Source organism: Microchirus variegatus, assembly GCF_963457635.1.
Source record: "Microchirus variegatus genome assembly, chromosome: 18".
Lineage (NCBI taxonomy): Eukaryota > Metazoa > Chordata > Actinopteri > Pleuronectiformes > Soleidae > Microchirus > Microchirus variegatus.
The window spans coordinates 50305-70592 of NC_139819.1; the positions used below are offsets into that span (position 1 = coordinate 50305).

Consider the following 20288-nt stretch of genomic DNA (forward strand, 5'->3'; position numbering starts at 1 on the left):
TATATGATGTTTACTACAGATGTTTTGCACACGGTTTCATCAGCAGCAGCAGCAGCGTGGACGGATCTGTGCGCCGGAGACGAGAGGCGGCGCCTGTGTCTGCTTCGCGACTGCTGACGTCACTACTATAGGGGTGTGTGTGTGTGTGTGTGTGTGTGTGTGTGTGTGTGTGTGTCCACTCCACGCGGAGCAAATCCTCTATAAATACGCGTGGACTGAGCTCTTCTGCCTCACTCTCTTCTCCAGCTCTCAGCTCCGTGGACTCAGAGCTCACAGCTCATCCACAGCGGCTTTGGAGAGACTCTGAGAGCAGAGACGCACAAAGACCATCTACGTCTGTCCACCGGAGACAACAAAGACACGACATGTCTACCTACGCCTCCTCCGAGTGCCGCCGGGTCAGCCCGTCCGTCCACGGCAACAAGTTCGACACGGCGCACCGCAAGAAAGCCGTGGCCAACATCTTCGAGAACGTGAACCAGGACGCGCTCATGAAGCTCTTCCAGAAAACCGGCGACATGAAGGCGGAGGAGCGAGTGCGCAGCATCTACTCCTACACGCAGGACCCGGAGGCGACGTCCCGGGCTCTCATGGCTCTGAAGCAGCGCAAGAAGGACAAGTTCCTGCAGATCGCCGGCATGGTGCGACAGCTGCTCAACCTGAGATGATCGCGTTCAGCTGCTGCAGGAGTAAGAGCAGCGAAGCCGAAGAAATCTCTGTGTGGGCTCCGTGTGTGCGTGAGTCCAACGTGAAAACACTGAGGAAAAAAAAAAAGCCGCAGGTGCGGTGGCTCATTGTCGCCCGGGGATAAGTTGCGCGTCGTGAAGGCGCGCCGGAGTGTGCCAAGCCGCCTGGAGCGCATGACGCAGCGGCTGTGGTGACAGCAGTGAAGCCCATGTCTGGTCTGGAGCTAAAAAAGAAGCGACTGTGGGGAATAATGAAAAGCTGGGCTTTGTCCACGTCTGCACCTTTGTGACACTTGAATACACGAATGCATTCCTGGGGATGCGCGTGACTGTGGAGCAGCAGCACTGAGCGTCTCGCGCTGTTCGTTGATGCTGCAAACATGAGACTTTATTGTGCCCGAAGAAGAAGAAGAAGAAGAAGAAGAAGAAGAAGAAGCCTTTACATGAATGCCTGTCCTGAACATGAATGCCTTGTTTCTCACATTCTCTTTGTCATATGAACAGTTTCTCATTCGTGGCCACTGATGTTGACATTGTTACCAAAAATGATGCTGTTGTCCTTTTTCTAATAAATTATTGACTTGTCTACAAAAGCTGAAACCCTTTTTTTTGTCATTATTACACATGTTTGTTTTCAGTTTCCCATGGTGATAAATCCTCTTAAAACTTTCAAAAGTAGAGTCAAAAGGTGCTGAGGAACAATGGAAGCACAAGGGTAAAAAAAAAGATTGGAAGTTATTAATTAATAATAGATCAATTCTGATACTTGATGACAGGTAAAAAATGTAAAAAAATGACACAGGATATAGATAAAAACACAGCAGGGGAAGCATTTTAGGGTCAACGAGAGGTGAAAAAAGAGCAGCTTCTGAGGAAATGACACAAAGGTGTCGTTAAATTTGGGCATAAGAATAAATGCCTCGTCAACACTCGCCACTAAACGCACCTCAGTGTTTGTGGATAAACAGAGGGAAAGACCTCAGGGAGAGAAACAACCACCAGAAAGAGAAAGTGAAGGATTCAGATCATCTTTGTTTGTTTGTTTGTTTTGTCGTAAAAACAGAAAAAGTGAGGCCACTCCTTTATTGTGATGCAGCGTTTGAACAGAGCTGAGGAAGTGGTTTCCCCCTCACAGTGGCTTTGTGCCTCCTCAGACCAGTGAGAACCAGTTTGGCTCGGGTCGGTGAAGGAGGAGGAGGAGGAGGAGGAGGAGGAGGAGGTGGTGGTGATCTCCTCGTGCTGCAGCGTGGTTAATCATCCTCGCTCTCCAGATAAGAGCTCACTCTCTAAGTAGCATTAGCAGGGTTTAGAAGCTGCACATCCTCACACACACACACACTGAATTATTTACACTATTTCACAGGTTTGAACTGCGATCACACGCCATGTTTTTGTGTTTTATTGTGACATTAACCACAGGTGAGGCTGCTGCAGGAGATTTATCAGAGATTAAAGCAGCACATCAAGCACATACTGCTTAATATGCTCTAATGTACGGCATAGCTGTGAAGTTATAGTCAAGTTTACACTTATTTATGATAAAATAATACACTAAACTACCATGAAATATACCCAATATTTCACTGTGAATGACCAGCCATATTAGTGGACAATAAAATACTGCATTCACACAAGGAAAATACAGCTAAATACATAATAAGTGAAAATACGTTTTCTGCGTAATTCAATGTTAAAAAATAAAATAACAAAATCAAAGTTTCCAAGGTACTGTGTTTATTTTCCTATATAAATACTGTATTTACTGAAAAGTCACAGTTATTGTGCTATAACACACTATATAGACATACATTGAATTAGCAGGATTTCCCTGTGTTAATACTCATTTATATGTAAAATAATTGACTGGATTCAGGGCAAATAACTGTGCACAGTAAGTGATGAGGATAAAACACTTATATTTTGCTGTGTCTGATTAAAAAAATCGAGTTAAAATCATTGTAATATAACACAACATAGTATTTATATGGGAGAATGTTGGTAAACCATAGTCATATATGGTATTATGTGATATATTATGAGTTATAGAGGTGTCAGTTTTTAAAAATAATATAGTAAAAGCCAGAGTCAGACGCAGTCATTTTACTGTAAACGCAGTCAGACTCTACTACAACCATCCCCTGCTTTTAAAGCCCAGGTCAGGTTATTTGTCATCGGCACACAGGGTGTGTTCATGTGCTAGCTACACACACACACACACACACACACACACACACACACACACACACACACACACACACACACACACACACACACACACACACACACACACACACACACACACACACACACACACACACACACACACACACACACACACACACACACACACACACACAGTAATCTGCTGCCTCTGACAGTGCCTCTGCCGGCTCAAACCAGTTCCCTGGGTTGTTTTGCATGACGGCATCTGACTGCGGGTGCTTCTCGCATGTGCTGAGAGATAATATGGGAAGAAGCTCGAGTATCAGTCGCCCATGAGGCCAAAGAGAAAGAGCTCTCTGGTGAATCACACACACACACACACACAGACACAGACAAAGAGGTGTGTTTGTCAACGACTGAAACAACAGTCAGAGTCTCTGTCACTGTAGAGGTGTTTGGGTTTTAACGGGGTTTTTTCCGACAGAGTTGATTAAACGTCGTATAAAAGCATAAAAATGAGGTCAATTATTATTTGTATGGCGAGTGAATTATCGCACTATATGACTTTTTAGCGTATCTATACTTTAGAGTGTCATTATTTGGTGAGACTTTATACTTTGACTCCTCTAAACACCTGACTTATTACTCCTTTACTACATTTTGTGAAACCTGACGTTCGCTTCATCAAAACGACTAGAAAATTGTTATATTAAACTCACACAATAATGTAAGAAAACATTCATGGTCAGTGGTTTCTATTAAGTGTGTTGTGTTTATGTTGACTTTATTATATTTCAGTGTCAGGCAAATTAAAGACATTCTGTCTTCTCCGTAAAATACTTTTATACTTTTTACTACTTCCTGATGTAATATTTCACACTAGTTATCTCAACTTCTACTCTCTAGTATGTGGTTTGTGTACTTGTACTGACCGCTGGTCACACTGATATGATTGAGCGTCCGACTGCTCTGACACGATAAGAGAAGCTTCCTCTAAAACGTGTTGTTGTAGGAGCATATACGACCAGTTTTGACGGTGGACGTCAGGAACGCTAAGTGCAGCATAGCATAGCATCGAAAGCATTCTCAAATCACGTTGCCGCCATTTTTTATCCCTTTATTTTTGACAATAATCCACAAATCATTGAAACTTACGAACGTCAAAACATTATGCAAAAACACCAGAGGAACCTTCGGAAAATTCCGATTTATTTACCACTACAGTTATATGATAATAATAATTATGAAATCATTTATGTCTTAAACAGCTTCTCCTGTTTCAAAGACAGACAAACAACTGATGTAATAATATGTGACGCAATTCTCTTCTTTCCAATAAATGGGAACTGAATTCACAGAAATTATTACATAACTTTGTCCTGAAGAAAAAGAAGAAGCAGAAGCTCATTTTCCTGATATATACTCTTAGTAATAAAAGTGCTAAGTAGAACCATATAAGGTTCTTCGGCTTGTCCGCTTAGGAGAACCCTTTTTGGCTCCAGGTAGAACCTTTGGAGGGTTCCACCAAGAACCCTTTTAAAACCCTGTATTCAGGAAAGGGGTCTTAAAGGGTTCCATGGATCAACATGGTTCTTACTGGAACAATTAGTGTTACCAAGAACCCTTGAAAATGGTTTTTCAGAAGCAAATGGTTCCAGATAGAACCTCAGCTCTTGTAGAAGAACCCTTAGTTCTAAGAGTGTAGTGGCTAGCTTTGTTGCCCCACAGCAAGAAGGTTGCCAGTTTGAATCCCGATCAAATCCAACAGCATTAAGTTTGTGTGTTCTCTCTCTCTCTGTGTAAACTTTTCATATATATGATCTATGAATTGACTGAGGGAGCGTTGTTGTGTATACAGCAGTAGAGCGGGGGTGGGGGAGGGACTATAAGCATTTATAAACTCTGCTGAACGCTTTAAAGTCTGGTTCCGCCACTTCCTGTGTGCAGTGTGGGGATGTCCGACATTTGTGTAACCGACGTGTGTTTGTATTTAAAAGTTACATACTACAGCTTTAAAGGCCAGGCGTGTCCACTTCTTTGAAACCACAGCGTCAATTATAGTGATAAGACGGCGATAAAAAGAATTTATCATGGACGTTTATATGTGTATACTTTATACGTTTATACTTTTAACGATAATGTTCCTCTTCAGCCGAGTTGACAGAGGTCAGAGTTCACTCACCCTTTCATTTAACAACGACAACAAAAGCTCCCCTTTTGTTCGACTCGTGTGTCTCACACTATCTGTGACCCCTCTTTCCCTTTTAGGGCTGTGTAATTGTGGAGGGAGATAAAACAAAAGGATAAAAAAAAAAAAAAAAAAAAAAAAAAGGTTAAATATTCAAGGCAATGGTCTTGGCCGTCTTTGCCGTGTTGGCAGTTGGACGCTGTCCTCTCCACTCACACCCTCTTCCTGCCTTTCATCAGCCTTTAGAAACGCTGCGAGAGCTTTGATGTGGACAGACGCTGAGGCAGACGGCCTTCAAGTCTGAGGACAGTAACCACACACAGGGCGGAGGTGTGTGTGTGTGTGTGTGTGGACTGTAAAATTATATAAGACGTACTGTAACCTAAGTGCAAAAGATATAACTGTGTTTGTGCTAAAAAGAACTAAAATCGTAGGTAGGGCGTCATATAGTGGCGTTAAAATACACACGGAGGCCATTGACATTCTTTTGTTTGACGTGAAAATAAATACAAGGAATCAGGTCATCACAAAAAATTCTAAAGTATATAAAGAAGTGGAACAGAGCAGCGCTTTATGCTAACATAAAATCCTGGCTAGAATCCTGGTTAGCAATGTTGGCAAGATTGCTAACGTTACAAAACTTTAAAAAATGTGTGGTGTGATGTCCACCAACTGTGTCTGAGAGCACGGTTTGGCCCATATAGCGTTAGAGCTAACATGACTTGATTAGCTAGCTAACACCTAACATCTGCAGAACACGAGTTCATGCTTGCGCTGCTGTTCAGTGAGTTGAACATTTCTAAACTTCTGCCCATGAGCAAAGGGAAGAAAAAAAGACTCACAAAACGAAACTCAGTGCTGCTCCATTAACAGTGAATGAGAAGCGTTTCACGGTTAGCGCCTCATGCTAAACTGCCAGCATTCATCGGTTTGACATGAAAATAAATACGATGAATCAGAAAATTCAAAAGTATATAAAGAAGTGTAACAGAGCAGCGTGTTATGCTAAAATAAAATCCTGTCTAGAACCCTGGTTAGCAATCTTAGCAGGATAGCAAGAGTTGCTAACGATACAAAACCTTTAAAAAAGTTGTGGTGTGAAGTCCAGCAACTGTATCACAAAAAAAACATGATGCAAAAATGAGAAAAACCTTGTATGAGAACACGGTTTGGCCCATATAGCATTATAGCTAACGTGACTCGATTAGCTAGCTAACATCTAACATTGTTGTTGATGTTGAAAAACCGACTGGAGATAGCATTAATATTGCTTTTTTTAAATAGTTACTTTCGTGTACATATTTTTTACAGATAATATACTCTATAGTATTCTTTTTGACCTCTTTTTCTTCCATTCATTTGTTCAATAAAATTGTTTTTTGTAACAATGATTGTACTTATAATATACTATTTATGTGAAAATGCAATAACATCTGATATTTACGGGTTAGGGTTGTCTATTTTGAAAAAAGACGGCCAATTCAGACCAAGATGAAAGCAGAACATTTAAAACACACCATGTCCATTAAAGGTTCTTGTTTGTTAGTAAGATAACAGTCATGCAGCTATAACCACATCTGTCCTGTATTTTCTGTCAAATTAACATTTATAACATAAAATATGATGGGATTTTTTTTTTTTTTTTTAAATAAACGCTGTCAGTGTGGTCAAATGAGGAAACAGAAAGAAGGAAGGGAAATAGAGAGGCGTAAGATTAGTGATCAGAGTGAAGGGAGTGGCAGAGACGACTTGATTCTGGTGCAAACTGGTTCAAACCGTGGTCTGTGATGAGGAACCAAGTATGAGCTGTGCACAGGCTTAGGATTAGTCAGTGTGTGTGTGTGTGTGTGTGTGTGTGGGAAAACCCTGCCATAAATCAGCCACTTCTTCTGTATATAAACGTGTTCATGGCACAGATTCAGCCTCTGACACTTGGACGCTCTCAGAGCAACAAAAGACTTTCTGCAGAACTCTATATTTGGTTTTGTTTCTGACCATAAATTAAAGTCCATGTGAAGGAGGTTTTTCCTGAGGAAAACATCAGAGAGTGATAATAGAAAAAAAACCCAGATAAGATTCATTCATTCATCACACAAAGCAAACGCTGCCGTTTGAAACCATCATAACATCCGCCACACACACACACACACACACACACACACACACGCTAACGCTAACACTACTACAGGCAGAAATTACTCGCACATCATTTGGCTAATTTAATGGTGGGGCTTAATTTAGTATGAACGGCTAAATTAATTATTTAATGAGCTGTAAATGACCCTTTAAAGGAGGAAAGCAGTACAGACAGGGTCCATATTACAGTTCAGTGTTAGAGTAACGGGGAGTTTGGTTTTAACTAGCACTGTGCAAAAGGTTAACGCGCGTTAACGCACGACACGTTTCCATGACGACTGATGGGAAAAAAACACGCGTGACGTCATGTTTGCGTGCCGCGACACCGGAGTCCAGGCACCGTTTACCAGTTAGCTCCGTTAGCTGCATTAGCTCCTTTGAGTGCCGTTAGCTGCGCCTACAGTCAAACTGGAGCGGTCTGTTTATTAAATGAGAGTATGTGTGCCTCTGTTTTTAAAGTTTAGCGTTACTTTAGAGACATGTAAACATGACGTCATTTTTCCGGTCAGTCGTGATGGAAATGTTTACGTTTGACAGCACTAGTTTTAGCTCAAATATCACTTATTGATAAGGTTTTTTGATGCATTGCAATGATATTTATTACAAATATCCATGATGTTTACATTGTTACGGGTAGGAAACACAGGGTCCACAATACCAATAATATCACGATACGGCAATATATTGCGAGACAATCCTATAGCGATACATCGCGATATCTTTCTCTATTTATTCACAACATAGAGAAAGGTCAAAGGTCATAACGTATGTGGACGGAGCCTCGCTTAACGTGGACGCGCCACCGTGAGGTGATGTGAAGTAGTGCAAGTGTTACATTATCGTCTTTCACGAGGAAGGATATTTTTACCGACTCCTAGTTTGATCCAAACGTTTAAAGCGAGAAAGAGAAAAATAATGAATCACTGATTTCAGAAGGAACAGGAAGGATGTTATTATTTAAAAGGGTTGAAACCTTAAAATAATCTTTTCTTTCTCCAGAAGGTCAAGACAATCTCACTTTTCCCAAGTCTTGGGAAAAGTGAGATTGTTTGACACGAGTAAGAATCTTTCGCATGCGTTTTACCAGCGACTCTTGGCTCACGGCCTCTTTTTATGAGTTCTGCAGAAGCGGAAGCAGCTAATGACAAAAACAGCATCGACAACCTGATTAAAAAAAAGAAAGAGAAAGAAAACACTGATGATGATGATGATGATGACGACTGGCATTAAAGCTTTCTTGGAAAGAGAACGAAGTGAAAACGATTATGTTTCTCGGGAGGCCAATCTTTAAATTACATAAACATTTTAAATGTTTAATTCTAGCTAGTTTATTGATTTTTTAATGAACAATGATCCACTACTAAAGATCATGTATTGTTTTGTGACAGGTTTATAAAGGGATATATAAAGTTAAAGTTTAATCTTTGAGGTTACACAGGATTCTGGTGACTGATTTGGCAAAAACAAATCAAATGGAGCAAAATCACAAGCATACACATGTTATTACAGAGACTTAACCATAATAAAGAAAGGATTAAAGGTAGAGCAGCTGTATTAAATACTATAAGAGTAGATTTTCATAGCATAATAGTCGCAGAAGAATGATTTATAGTACAAATCAAGCAGAACTTACTTTAATAATAATGATGAAAATACTAAATAACAACTAATAATCATAATAGCTTTGCAAATGGATCGGAATCCGGTCAATTATTGTAATATCAGGGGGACGCAGTGGTATATCGGCTAGCATTGCTGTCTCGCAGCAAGAAGGTCACTGGTTCAAATCCCAGTTCAAGAGCCTTCAAGTGGTTTGCGCAAGTGTCAATTTCCTCTCACAGTCCGAAAACTTTGAATTGAATTAATATTCAGATTATTATTATTATTATGAACCTCATGCGGAGGATAACGCTGCAGAAGATGGATAAGAAAAAATATGATAGTACCTAATAATGTGGCAGATTTACAAGACATACATATACACAATATGTTGGTGTATGATGACTTTTGTGTGAGTAAAACAGCAGAAAACCGTCATTTTCCATCTACCTTCACTGAAAGTGAAAACACAGTGAGGACGACGTGTGTGTGTTTTCTTTTCACTGCTCTTTGATAACGGCTGATTATAGTGTGTGTGTGTGTGTGTGTTTGAACTGGACGATCACTTGTCCAAACACCTCAGACAAAATCTGCTTAATCAGCAGCTACAGGCTCCGTCTGCTCCCGTCACCACGGCACAGGGTGAAAGCGGCGTCTGCCGTCGCTGACGCAAGACAAAGGTGTCAGAATCAGATCCTCTCAGAAATCCCTCAAGAGTCCTCGTCTTCAACCCTGACTCGGACTAAGCTGCACTCCCGCGGCGTGGAGTGCGTTTGCACGGCTCAGTCCATAAGTGGCGTTGCCTTATATTGTTTGTCAGGAACAGCCGGCAGGACGCGGCAGAGCAAAGGTCAAAGGGCGACTGTGATCAGAGTTCCAGGAAATGGGTCAAAAGTGTGTGGAGAAGAAGAAGAAGAAGAAGAATGCAAGGAAAAAGAGCGAGTGTTTTCCATGAAGCGCCGGTGTGTCTGAGTCACACAGGGGGGGCCCCCCCAGTGTGTGCGCAGTGGTATCATCCGGATTAGCTCATGGAGGGAACACAAAAGGGACGCGGAGTGAAAACGAAAACACGCTCTGCGTCATCAGACTGCGATTTCAGGAATTTGGCCCATTTGCAGACTGTGATTGTTTCTGTGCAGGTGTCAGATCAGCAGTGTCTGCAGGGCCTCACTGCTGCTGCTGCTGCTGCTGCTGCTGCTGCTGCTGCTGCTGGTGTTTTTTGAATGAGTCAGTGTTTGAAGCTCGCGGTGCGTCAGTGGACGATGACCCTGACCAGCTGGACGGGCACTGGCACTGGCACTGGCACCGGGCTGCTGCGTCCTCTTCCCTGACAAAACATCTCAGTCGTCAGTTTTCTGGACAGAGAACCTTTCCTGTGTCAGTGTTGATGTTGTCGATAGAGGACACGGAGCAGAGGACGAGGACAAATATGACCATATATGGTCAGAGTGAAGTCGCTGCTCCAAGGAAATGGAAGAGTTTCCATGACAAGTTCCTTCCTAAGAGAAATTCTTGCACTCACTCATTCACTTGTTTTTTGTTTTGACAGGATCAACTAAAGATGTGCAGGGGCGTTTCAATTTATTTCAGTGGCCCCTGGTCAAAGAAACCTGGGGGCCCTTAGTTGAACTAAATCAACCTCTCAGTTAATTTAGTTTTTTTAAGAATTAAGAATTGTTATTCTGCCTCTGTTCGGTCTGTGGACAAAAAACGATGTAAAATTATTTGCTTGCCATGTCATTCACGTGAAAACAGACTGTCAAGCAAAACTATCAGACCTAAACCAGCGAGCGTTTGTGTGTATACAGCAGCAGCACAGAGGCGGGCAAGAAGCTTTTATGTCATCAAACTACTTTTTTTAAGGAGTAGAAAGTCATCTAGCTTTACTTGTTGACAAAAAAAATCAGTCACTTCCTGTGTGCAGCGTGCATGCTACACTTACATGCACACTTTAGTCGAGCTAATGCCGGGTTAGGGTTAGCTCGATCTGACTAAGACAGGCAATCAGACAACATGCGGATTATAAGATCGATTTACTGGCCGTGTAACGTCTGACTCCGCCTCTGTAGGTGGCGCTGTATGTCACTGTAAGCTAGTGCTAGTTGAATCAGTTTCTTGTTGACCTTTTTACGTCACAGAAAAACAATCCTTCTACTTCGGGTTCAAAGGCCCCGGAGGAAAGTCTGACTCCAGTCCGACTTAGCGTAACTGGACTATTATCGAGGTACGTTAGTCTGACTAAGACTAGCTCAATATTAGTCAGACTAAGGTGTTTACGGGACATTAAGAAAACCAAATGATTGTCTTAGTTTGACTAAAAACATGCAGGTAAACGCAACAACTGTGAAACTGTGGAGCTGATAGACAATAGTTTGAATACAAAGGATATTTGTTCATATTTAAAGTCATTCTTTTCCTTTTGAATCCCTGAAGTTCTTTTCATAGTTCAGACACCGATGATCTGGAATCATGAAGCTTTAGGCAGCACTGCACCTCGTCTGAGGGTTTCTGACCCTTGATGATCACTGAATTTAAAGAGATTTTAACTTTAATACTCAGCTGTCCCAGCTCCACTCAATGCACTAAGTGCTTCAGTGTGGACGGACGCACTGAGGAGAGAAAACATCATATCACGTTCACGTATTAAATGATAAAAACATTCCACACTGTGTCACATGTAATCCTCCTAAACTGCATCTGCTGTGTTATTCGGTCTAAGTGCTGTCGTGCGCTTGTTTGACGAGCAGATGGAGTTTCAGGTCAACAAGTGAACACGCGACACAACTCTTTTTTTGGGGCCGTTTTATTCCTGGAGTTCCGCGCGACAAAATGCAAACCGTGGTTTCTGTTCATATGTAAACAAACACAGTGAGGCCGTTTCTCCTCGACGACACCGATAACCTCACAGGTTAATGTAATGTTTGTGTAGAGAAGAGAAAAGAGTTTCCTGACAGAGAAAACCTCTCTTTCTCTCTCCATAGCTTTAGATCTTTCTCTGCACATGATATGATTGAGTATAAAGGAAATGGAAGATGATTCACAATAAAGTCCTTTATCTTAAAATATGTGAAAGTCAGTTTTAGAATCAATTTTAAAGATCTAACGGTCTGAACCACAGGTCTCTGGTTCTGGTTATTTCATAATTCTCCCCAAAGTAAAGATTAATTTAATGCAGACTGCAGTTTGAAGACCTGAGGCAGCAAAGTGGTTTTCTTTTATTAATAACACTATTTAATTTATCTTCTCTTAGTGTCCCGTCTTCTTCTGTCTTCATTGTGCTTGATTCATCTTATCTCGCTTTAATACTCTATCATATTGTTATTTTAATCTCTTTGTGGGGAGGGTGGGGGTGTACAGCCTTGTGCACGTTGTCACTTTTACATTGATTATTTTCCACTGAAAATGGCCATTTTTACATCATTATTCTCATTTTCATTCCAAAAAAATATACTTTAATTTAATCTGAGTTACAGTGTGATATTTGTGAGTAAACAAATTTTATCATGTTAAAGGACTTTATGCTACTTTGCAACACGGTATGCAAAAAAAAAAGTTCATTAATCATCAAGTTAACTAATGATTACATACAGTTGCCGTGCACCTTCTTATTTTCTGTAAGAAAAGTGCACCAATTAACCCTTTAACACCGAGTATATCACAATATTTGTGCATTTGCATTACCGTAATTAGGCGATCGTTCTTCCGAGTAATCAAAGCCAATGTGTGGTTATAACGGTAATTTCATTTTAGAAAAACGCCCGTACATAGTTTCCATTTGTTGGCCTGTTTTTGGACCAAAGACTCAAACAAATGTTACTTTAAATAAGTTTTATACTCTTCACATTTCAAATTTAACACGCAAAATCTGGTGTTCATGTACAACTGCAGTTTTTTTATCCAATTTAAACTGCTAATACAGTACTTTAAGATGCAGGAAATTGCCAGATATTGAAAGATATTCTGGAAAACCTGACCGTTTTATGGTTAAAATAAAGCAAAAGGTCCAGACATACAGAGTTAGCTGTGTCTGATGTGCAGCGTCACACAGCAAATGTCCTTTTCCTCAAAACTTAAGATCAGTGACACAAACTGCCGTCATCCGGTGGTCAGAGAGAGAGAGTTAGTGCTGTGTAAGCAGATACCATAGCGTGAGTGAAACCCTCAGAGCTGCCCTTCAGTAACCTCTGCCTCCGTCTGCCTGTCAGGACAGTCTGTTACCTCCGTTGTGTGCGAGATGAATCCCTGGAGTTACAGAAGAGTCATATGTCCAGGGTTTGGTCAGGATGGCGGTGTGTGTCTGTGTGTGCGGAGGCTCTATTGTTCACATTTGTCAGTCTCGGTGTGTGTTTGCATCTGTGTGTGCGATTGTGAGCCCTTTCCTGTGTGGCGCTGGAGGTTCCTCCTGAGCCTGGGCGGCCGTCGTCCACGCAGACATGCTGTCTCGCCTCAGTTCCACCGCGAAGGCCTCGCTATTGTTCTGCACCTTTACTCCCCCTTTGTCCTCGCTCAGACTGCACAACCCTCCACACACCGCCATCGCCACAGCCATCGCCCCCTGCTCGCCCTCGACACCTCCACCCCCTCTCATGCTGTCGCTGCTGCCCCACAGGTGCAGCTGATCTGTGGGCCGGAGGAGAAGGAAACGCAAGGCCCCCCGAGGAAACAATAGCAGACCTCAGATCCTATTTATATATGAATGCTTTGTGTTAAACGCATTCAACGTGGACATATTTCAAGAGGGCCTGGCATCAGTTTGTATATTTAATGGAACCACAGTGGACAGTAAAAGTCTCTGCGTCAGCGCGCAGACATGATCACCCAATTATGGGATTTCCCCCTTTGACCCTCAGGGGGTGTGAAGCTTTATATGATCTGATAGAGGCAGTAAAGGAAATTCACAGTTATTATCTGATGCATTTACGTGTATAAGCAGCGTGAAAATCACCCAAAACCCCCAGAGGAAATCTGTTGCATTTCAACAGCTCAGATGACACCGATCGCTGCAGCCGTCTGTGTTCTTTTTGGTGGAAAAAAGCAGGGAAACACCGTGACCTGGCAGCTACTTTCACACAGGAAGAGCAATAAAGGTGGGAGTGTGATGTAAGGAGTGGATTCACGTTATCTCTCTCCCGCACTGCTGTCAAAGTGCGATATGATTCTCCCGAGACGTCTTAGGTAATGCTTCACGCCGACTTTATGACGGGAGATCAAAGTGCTGCGATGGTGAGATGTGGCGGACGGATAAGGACGGACACAGCGCGGTCATAATCTGTGGGAAGAGTTAAGATTATTACGGTGTTTGTTTCCACCTCAGACGACGACGACGACGTCAGGGTCAATCGTCGCAATTTACACCGGAAAGTCTGGCTTTTGAGGCAAAATGTAGTTTTATTTGGGCCCAAAAACAGTGAATTTGTGTGAGGAAAATATTGTTTTCCTTCAGACTATTCTTCTTATTATTATTCCGTGTCATTGCAGTCATTAACGCGTATAAAAAAGCTTGAAACTTATGCACTGAGGTCAGCAAAATGCGATATTTTGCAGCGTGCCCGGACGAAACGTGGATGGTGCAAGCCAAGATGAAGCTGCACCGAATTTCACCAAAATTGGTGGGAACTTGTAATCGCCCGAGACGAACAAAAAAGTCCATTGGGACCATGGCCTCAACGCAACAGGAAGTCAGCCATTTTGAATTCGTAAATGAACAAACATAAAAAACACTTTTTATTATTATTATCATTATTATTATGCCAGCTGATGCATTCTAACGTAGTTTTAAGTTTAAGTACAGTTTGAATTAGAACTCCCTGCAGCAGTGAACTCTGCAGGCATCAGGAGAGGCCACTTGGCATAAAATCTATCCCAAATCAACAATGTGAGAAGGAAAAACGGGGGAGTTTGTACAAAGTGGAATCTGAAAAGTGTCCAGAGGGGATTTCTGTTGTAGCTGCTGCATCAGAAGTTCAGTGTGGAAAAAAAGACTTTTGTCACAGAGAACAATGAATGGTAAGTATTTATGTATTTATGCAGATGACAGCACACACTTTGTTTGCTGATTGAAGCCAGCGGCACAGGTTATTGTGTCTTTTTTTAGAGTTTATTCTGGATCTTAGAGAAAAAAATAAAGAAAAGTCACGCGTGTGCTCTCATTGTATCGACTGGACATAAAGTTATTAATGTTTTAATAGAAGATTAAAAATAAATTCCACCTATAAGACGACAGAAGATTCAAGGTTTCTATTTGTTTTAACTATAGTTTTTCCATTCATTCATTCATTCACATACACTTTAAATTATGTAGTAGTTTAGTAGATTACCGAGAATCGAACCCACAACCTTCGGGTTGAAAGACGACTAGCTCCACCACTGAGCTACCGCGTGCAGAGACTTTTAACAAACAGACAGAATTGAAAGAAATCAATGCACAAAAAGTGAAAATATACACATTTGATCTGTTAAAAATTGTTAAACAGAGAATACAATAAAGATTAAGACGAGTAAAGGTATTGAAGAGGTCAAACAAATAAAAACAAAACAGATATCCATCTTAAAAAAGGTAAAATAAAGATAAAATACATAAATACTGTTTATAACTACTTGTATATATAATATATATAATCTTTTTGTGTACAATACTGATACCAATATTGATTATCTACTGATATCAGTCCATTAGAGTATTTTTTATACTGTTTAAATTAAGACGCTAAACATGACTCAGCTAAAATGATGTCGTCGTCCTAGTATTTAACCGATACTGATACCAAACAGTACAGTATAAAGGCATCCCTAGTTGACACAAGAATAAAATACAATTCAAACAGCGGCTCAGTGGTGAAAGTTAATAAACACTGATGCTGCCGCCCATGTGAACACAGCATCGGGTAATAAAGAGAACCTTTGTTTGTTTACATTCTCGGCCTCTCTGGTACCGCGACGCTAACGTCCCACCAGTGAAACGAGCACAACAATGGCTGTGTCCCAACACAAAGGCATCCATCAGCTGAGACAGCGCCTTGATTAAGAGAGGGGAAGCTGATAAGACTCTATTGCTGTGTAGCTGATCTGTATCTGCTGGGGGGCAAACGTCAGGCTTTACGCCACAGGGAGAGTCCGCCGGACGCATTGTCCGTCTGCCGCGGTCGTGCTCCGAGTTCACGTCTCTTCATTAGCGCTAATGTGGTAAACAGCTGCTGCTGCTGAGGCCGTTTCATTAGGACACGCGATAACGGTAACAAAAGACGAGTTTCAGCAGCACTTTGATGACTTGTTCTGCTGCTGATGCTGATGCTTCCGAGCACAATCCACTCATGTTCTGCACAAACACGACATCAAAACACAATTAGAACGCGACTTGACTAATCCCTGAGGGGAGAATTGGGTAAACTGGTTGTGAAGCAAGCAACTTTGTCTTTGTTGTTAATATGCAAGTGTGTTTCTACATGCTATAGTTATTTATTAAATGTGGTGAAACTGAAACTGATTCAACACGCACGAGTGTGTCCACTCGCTTTAGATTTATGCATGTTATGCATTTAAATTCTTGCTTTAAGAAAGTGTAAAGGCTTTAAATAGACACTAAGGGCACTTTCACACCAACAGCAGTTGGTGCGCACCAAACAATCCATTCGAACCAAAAACCCTAGTTGGTTTCGTTTTCGTTGGTGTGAAAGCATCAATCGCACTCGGGTCCGCACCAAATCAAGCGGACCGAGACCGCCAAAAAGAGGTGGTCTCGGTATAGGTAATATACAATAATAACAATTATATTGCCTGGTGCGGATCAAATAATCCAACTAGTGGTGTGAAAACTCCCTAAAATAACACTTTATGCAGATGACGTTGTGTACTATTTATTATAAGACTCCACCCACTACCTCTAATCAGCCACACCCCCTTAAGTTATATAAGAAAACTCCCAATCTGAAGAACTTTGACTTCTGTTCCTGCAAAGTTTGAGGAACAAGGACTTGATTTGTTTGATGTATATTATTTGAAAGTTCATATAGATTGTGTTAGCATTACTGACATATACTGAACGTCTAAACCTATCTTTCATTTAATGGTTTCAGGATTTTTAATCCTTTTTAACTGATCTATAGTTTAGCATTGTTTGAAAGGTCAAGGTCATCCAAACGTCCTGAAATCGTGCAGCACTTTTTGCCGTTGTGTAATGTGGACGTCATAAATAACGATTTGATATGTTCAGACAAATGTGAGCCACCGTTAGCAAAAGATGTGGCACAACTGCTCGCGGCTAATATGGATGCGAGCTCTACTGTATGATTGACTTTTCAAACATGAACAGTCCAACAGTATTCGACCACTTCGGGGACAAAGATGAGGCACAGACTGGTACAGACCAATGTGCATGTGAGTATGGAGCGTCCCAAATGTTACCCTGCTGATATTCTAACATAACTGGGCTAATTCACTTTGTCCTGGTTCCTTTTGGCCGACATGTGATCACGCAGTGGTCAGCTCGTAACCTAGATCTGATAGAAGAGGATCGGACCACCCAGGTGCTAACATTCCACATGGTGTGTAGATCTGGGTCACAAATACTCCTCCAGGAAACTGGTCACCTTCATTTCCTCACACCTGCCATAACAGACGTGTGTGGTTTAAACGACTCCTTTATTTCTTCTTGTTTAGACGACTGTAACGGCCTTTTTGTACTTGTTTTAATAAGAGAGAGCTCGACCGTATCCAGGCAGTTCAGAATAAGAGATGACATCGCATCAGTTTTAGCCTCACGTCACTGGTTACCCGTTCATTTTAGTAGAGTACATTTTGAAATCCTGGTGTACTTTTAGAGTTCTTTATTGACAAACTGTTATTCTAGTTATATAACTAAACTCTTCCTTTTGTTGTTGTTAAACCAAACACTTGTTTAACATGAGGGTTCTGCATAATTGCACAGGTCTAGAATCTCTATCCTCCTCCTCCTCACAGTGGTATAAATTCACTTGTTCAGCTGCTGGTTTGATGTGAGAGGCTGCGTTTATCTCAGCCTGTAATCAACATCGATGCTGTGTCTGTGTCTGTGGTGGTGGTGGGTGTTGAAGGTTAAAAGCCCAATCAGGACACAGATATTAGGTTAGTGCGGCAGTGAGAACGACAGTATGAACCACTTCACTGAGCTGGAAGAGGAGCAGATGCTAAAATATAGTATATTATAAATATATTATATATACAACTATTATAAAATCTAATTTAACAACTGACTCAGATGTTATTATTCCCTCTTTAGTATCGCACATTTTAAATTGTTTACTTTCGGGTTGAGCTTTGGTTCCCGGTCAAATACCAGAATGACTATTATGTTCATGAAAGCATTCTCTTACACACACACACACACACACACACATTCTTGTACTTGCTGCATACTGAGGACCAGCATTTCCACTTTATAAATCAACACAATTACAAATATCTACTTCATGAATGACATCTACAAAGAACTACTGGTTGCAGTACCATAAAATGTCTGCAGGCCCCAGAGCAAAAAGGGCTAGAAAACTTTTTCGATGTTATTTTATTTTTTAAATTTTTGGTCCAACATTTTACAAAAACGTCATACTATACTATGTCGACCAAAATTTAAAAAAGAATTTGACAAAAAAATGTTGGTCCAAAATTTGACAAAAACGTCATACTATACTGTCTTCCAAAATTTGATTTTTTTTTTTTACCCAAAATGAAAAAAAAAATTTGACCCAAAATTTGAAAAAGAAAATTGACCCAAAATTTGAAAAAAAAAATTTGACCCAAAATTTAAAAAAAAAAATTTGACCCCCAAAATATTTGGTCCAACATTTGACAAAAACGTCATTCTATACTATGTCGTCCAAAATTTGAGAAAAAATTTGACCCAAAATGTTTTGGTCCAAAATTTGACAAAAACGTCATTCTATAATATGTCGTCCAAAGGTTGAAAAAAAAAATGTTTGTCCAAAATAATTTAAAAAAAAAAAAATATCCAAAATAATAATAATAAAAAAAAAATATCCAAAATAATAATAAAAAAAAATTGGTCCAAAATTTGAAAAAAAAAAAATTGCTCCAAAATTTGAAAAAAAAAATTTGGTCCAAAATTTGAAAAAAAAAATTTGGTCCAAAATTTGAAAAAAAAAAAAATTGGTCCAAAAAAAATAAAATAATAATTTGGTCCAAAATTTGAAAAAAAAAATTTGGTCCAAAATTTGAGAAAAAGTCATCCAAAATTTAAATTTTTGACAAATTGAGTATAGCATGTTATAGCAACCTAAGGAAGTGATTTCAATGAAAACAAAGTGAGGACCGGCCAAAATGTCCTCACTCCGTAAAAATGACCTCACTTTGTTGGTTAAAAACCCTCACTGGTCCTCAGTATGCGGCAAGTACAAGAACACACACACACACACACACACACACACACACACACACACACACACACACACACACACACACACACACACACACACACACACACACACACACACACACACACACACACACACACACACACACACACACACACACACACACACACATCCACACACACATCCACAGTCCCTCGTTGTTTAAAAGGATATAAACAAATTGTCCCGAGGACACATTAGACCACAAATACTAAAGAAACTAAAGAAAGGGTTCAAGGGAAAACTGCAGAGTTGAAGTGTTGTGGTTGTGGATTAAAAGTTTGGATTAAATTCTGCCAAAACACAAGCAATGGAAAAACAGACTGAGGCGACGGTGACGGACTGGTTAAATAACACGACTTTAACTTCCAGTAAAGATGAAAACTCTGGAGAAACACAGAGTTCTGTGAAAACAGAATGTGTGTTTCTCTCAAAACATTTAAAAAGTGCATGTTAAACATTACTAAGAACATATAACTAATACTACATACACCTGAATGTATCAGGTACCAGAGGAAATCATTTAAAACTGACTCCAATGAATGTTAGCATCCTTTAGCTTTGAAAATGGTCGACACCACAACTGCTAAGCACAATTTAGCATGCTAGCATTATCATTATCATTTTGAGCATGATTAGCCATATTTAGTGCTATTTTAACACATTTATCAAGCTGCCATTAATATCATTACAGGCTTATTGACATGCTGATGTTAGCATTTAGCTTAAAGCGAACCAGCTGCTAGCATAACTGTTACTCTGTATTAGCTAGTAATGCTGAGTCAGTATTTACAGCTATTGTGTTTCCTGTTTTTTTAGATTATTTTATAATTATCTGCCGTTTCCTTTGGTTGTTTGTTTTAAATGTTGAGCTCATAAACTTCTGATGTAAATGGAATGAACCGTTTACTTTTTATTTTGATGTCAGAATATGCAACATCACTGTTATTCAAGATTTCAGAGCTGGCTCCATCATTCCAACTTTCCTTCTCATTGGAAATTGTATTTGCATTATTAATCTTGGTGTAATTATTGCTGCAAAGTCCAGTCCGGTGCATTTGAAACAAGGATAATGCACATCAACTGTCAACAATGGACCACAGATAGATAGAT

The 20288-nt window shown here is 40.4% G+C and overlaps 1 protein-coding gene across 1 annotated transcript; it reads left to right on the plus strand.

Moving 5' to 3' along the window:
• Nucleotides 1-262: 262 nt before the first annotated feature.
• Nucleotides 263-1274, plus strand: tcima (transcriptional and immune response regulator a). The gene has a single exon (XM_083904761.1). It carries the CDS (start codon nucleotides 366-368, stop codon nucleotides 666-668), a length of 303 nt encoding a protein of 100 aa, XP_083760887.1. The 5' UTR covers nucleotides 263-365; the 3' UTR covers nucleotides 669-1274.
• The last annotated feature ends 19014 nt before the right edge of the window (nucleotides 1275-20288 follow it).

Bases quoted from the DNA above. Each gene is read 5' to 3' on its own strand.
- tcima (XM_083904761.1), top strand. From the start codon at position 366: ATGTCTACCTACGCCTCCTCCGAGTGCCGCCGGGTCAGCCCGTCCGTC.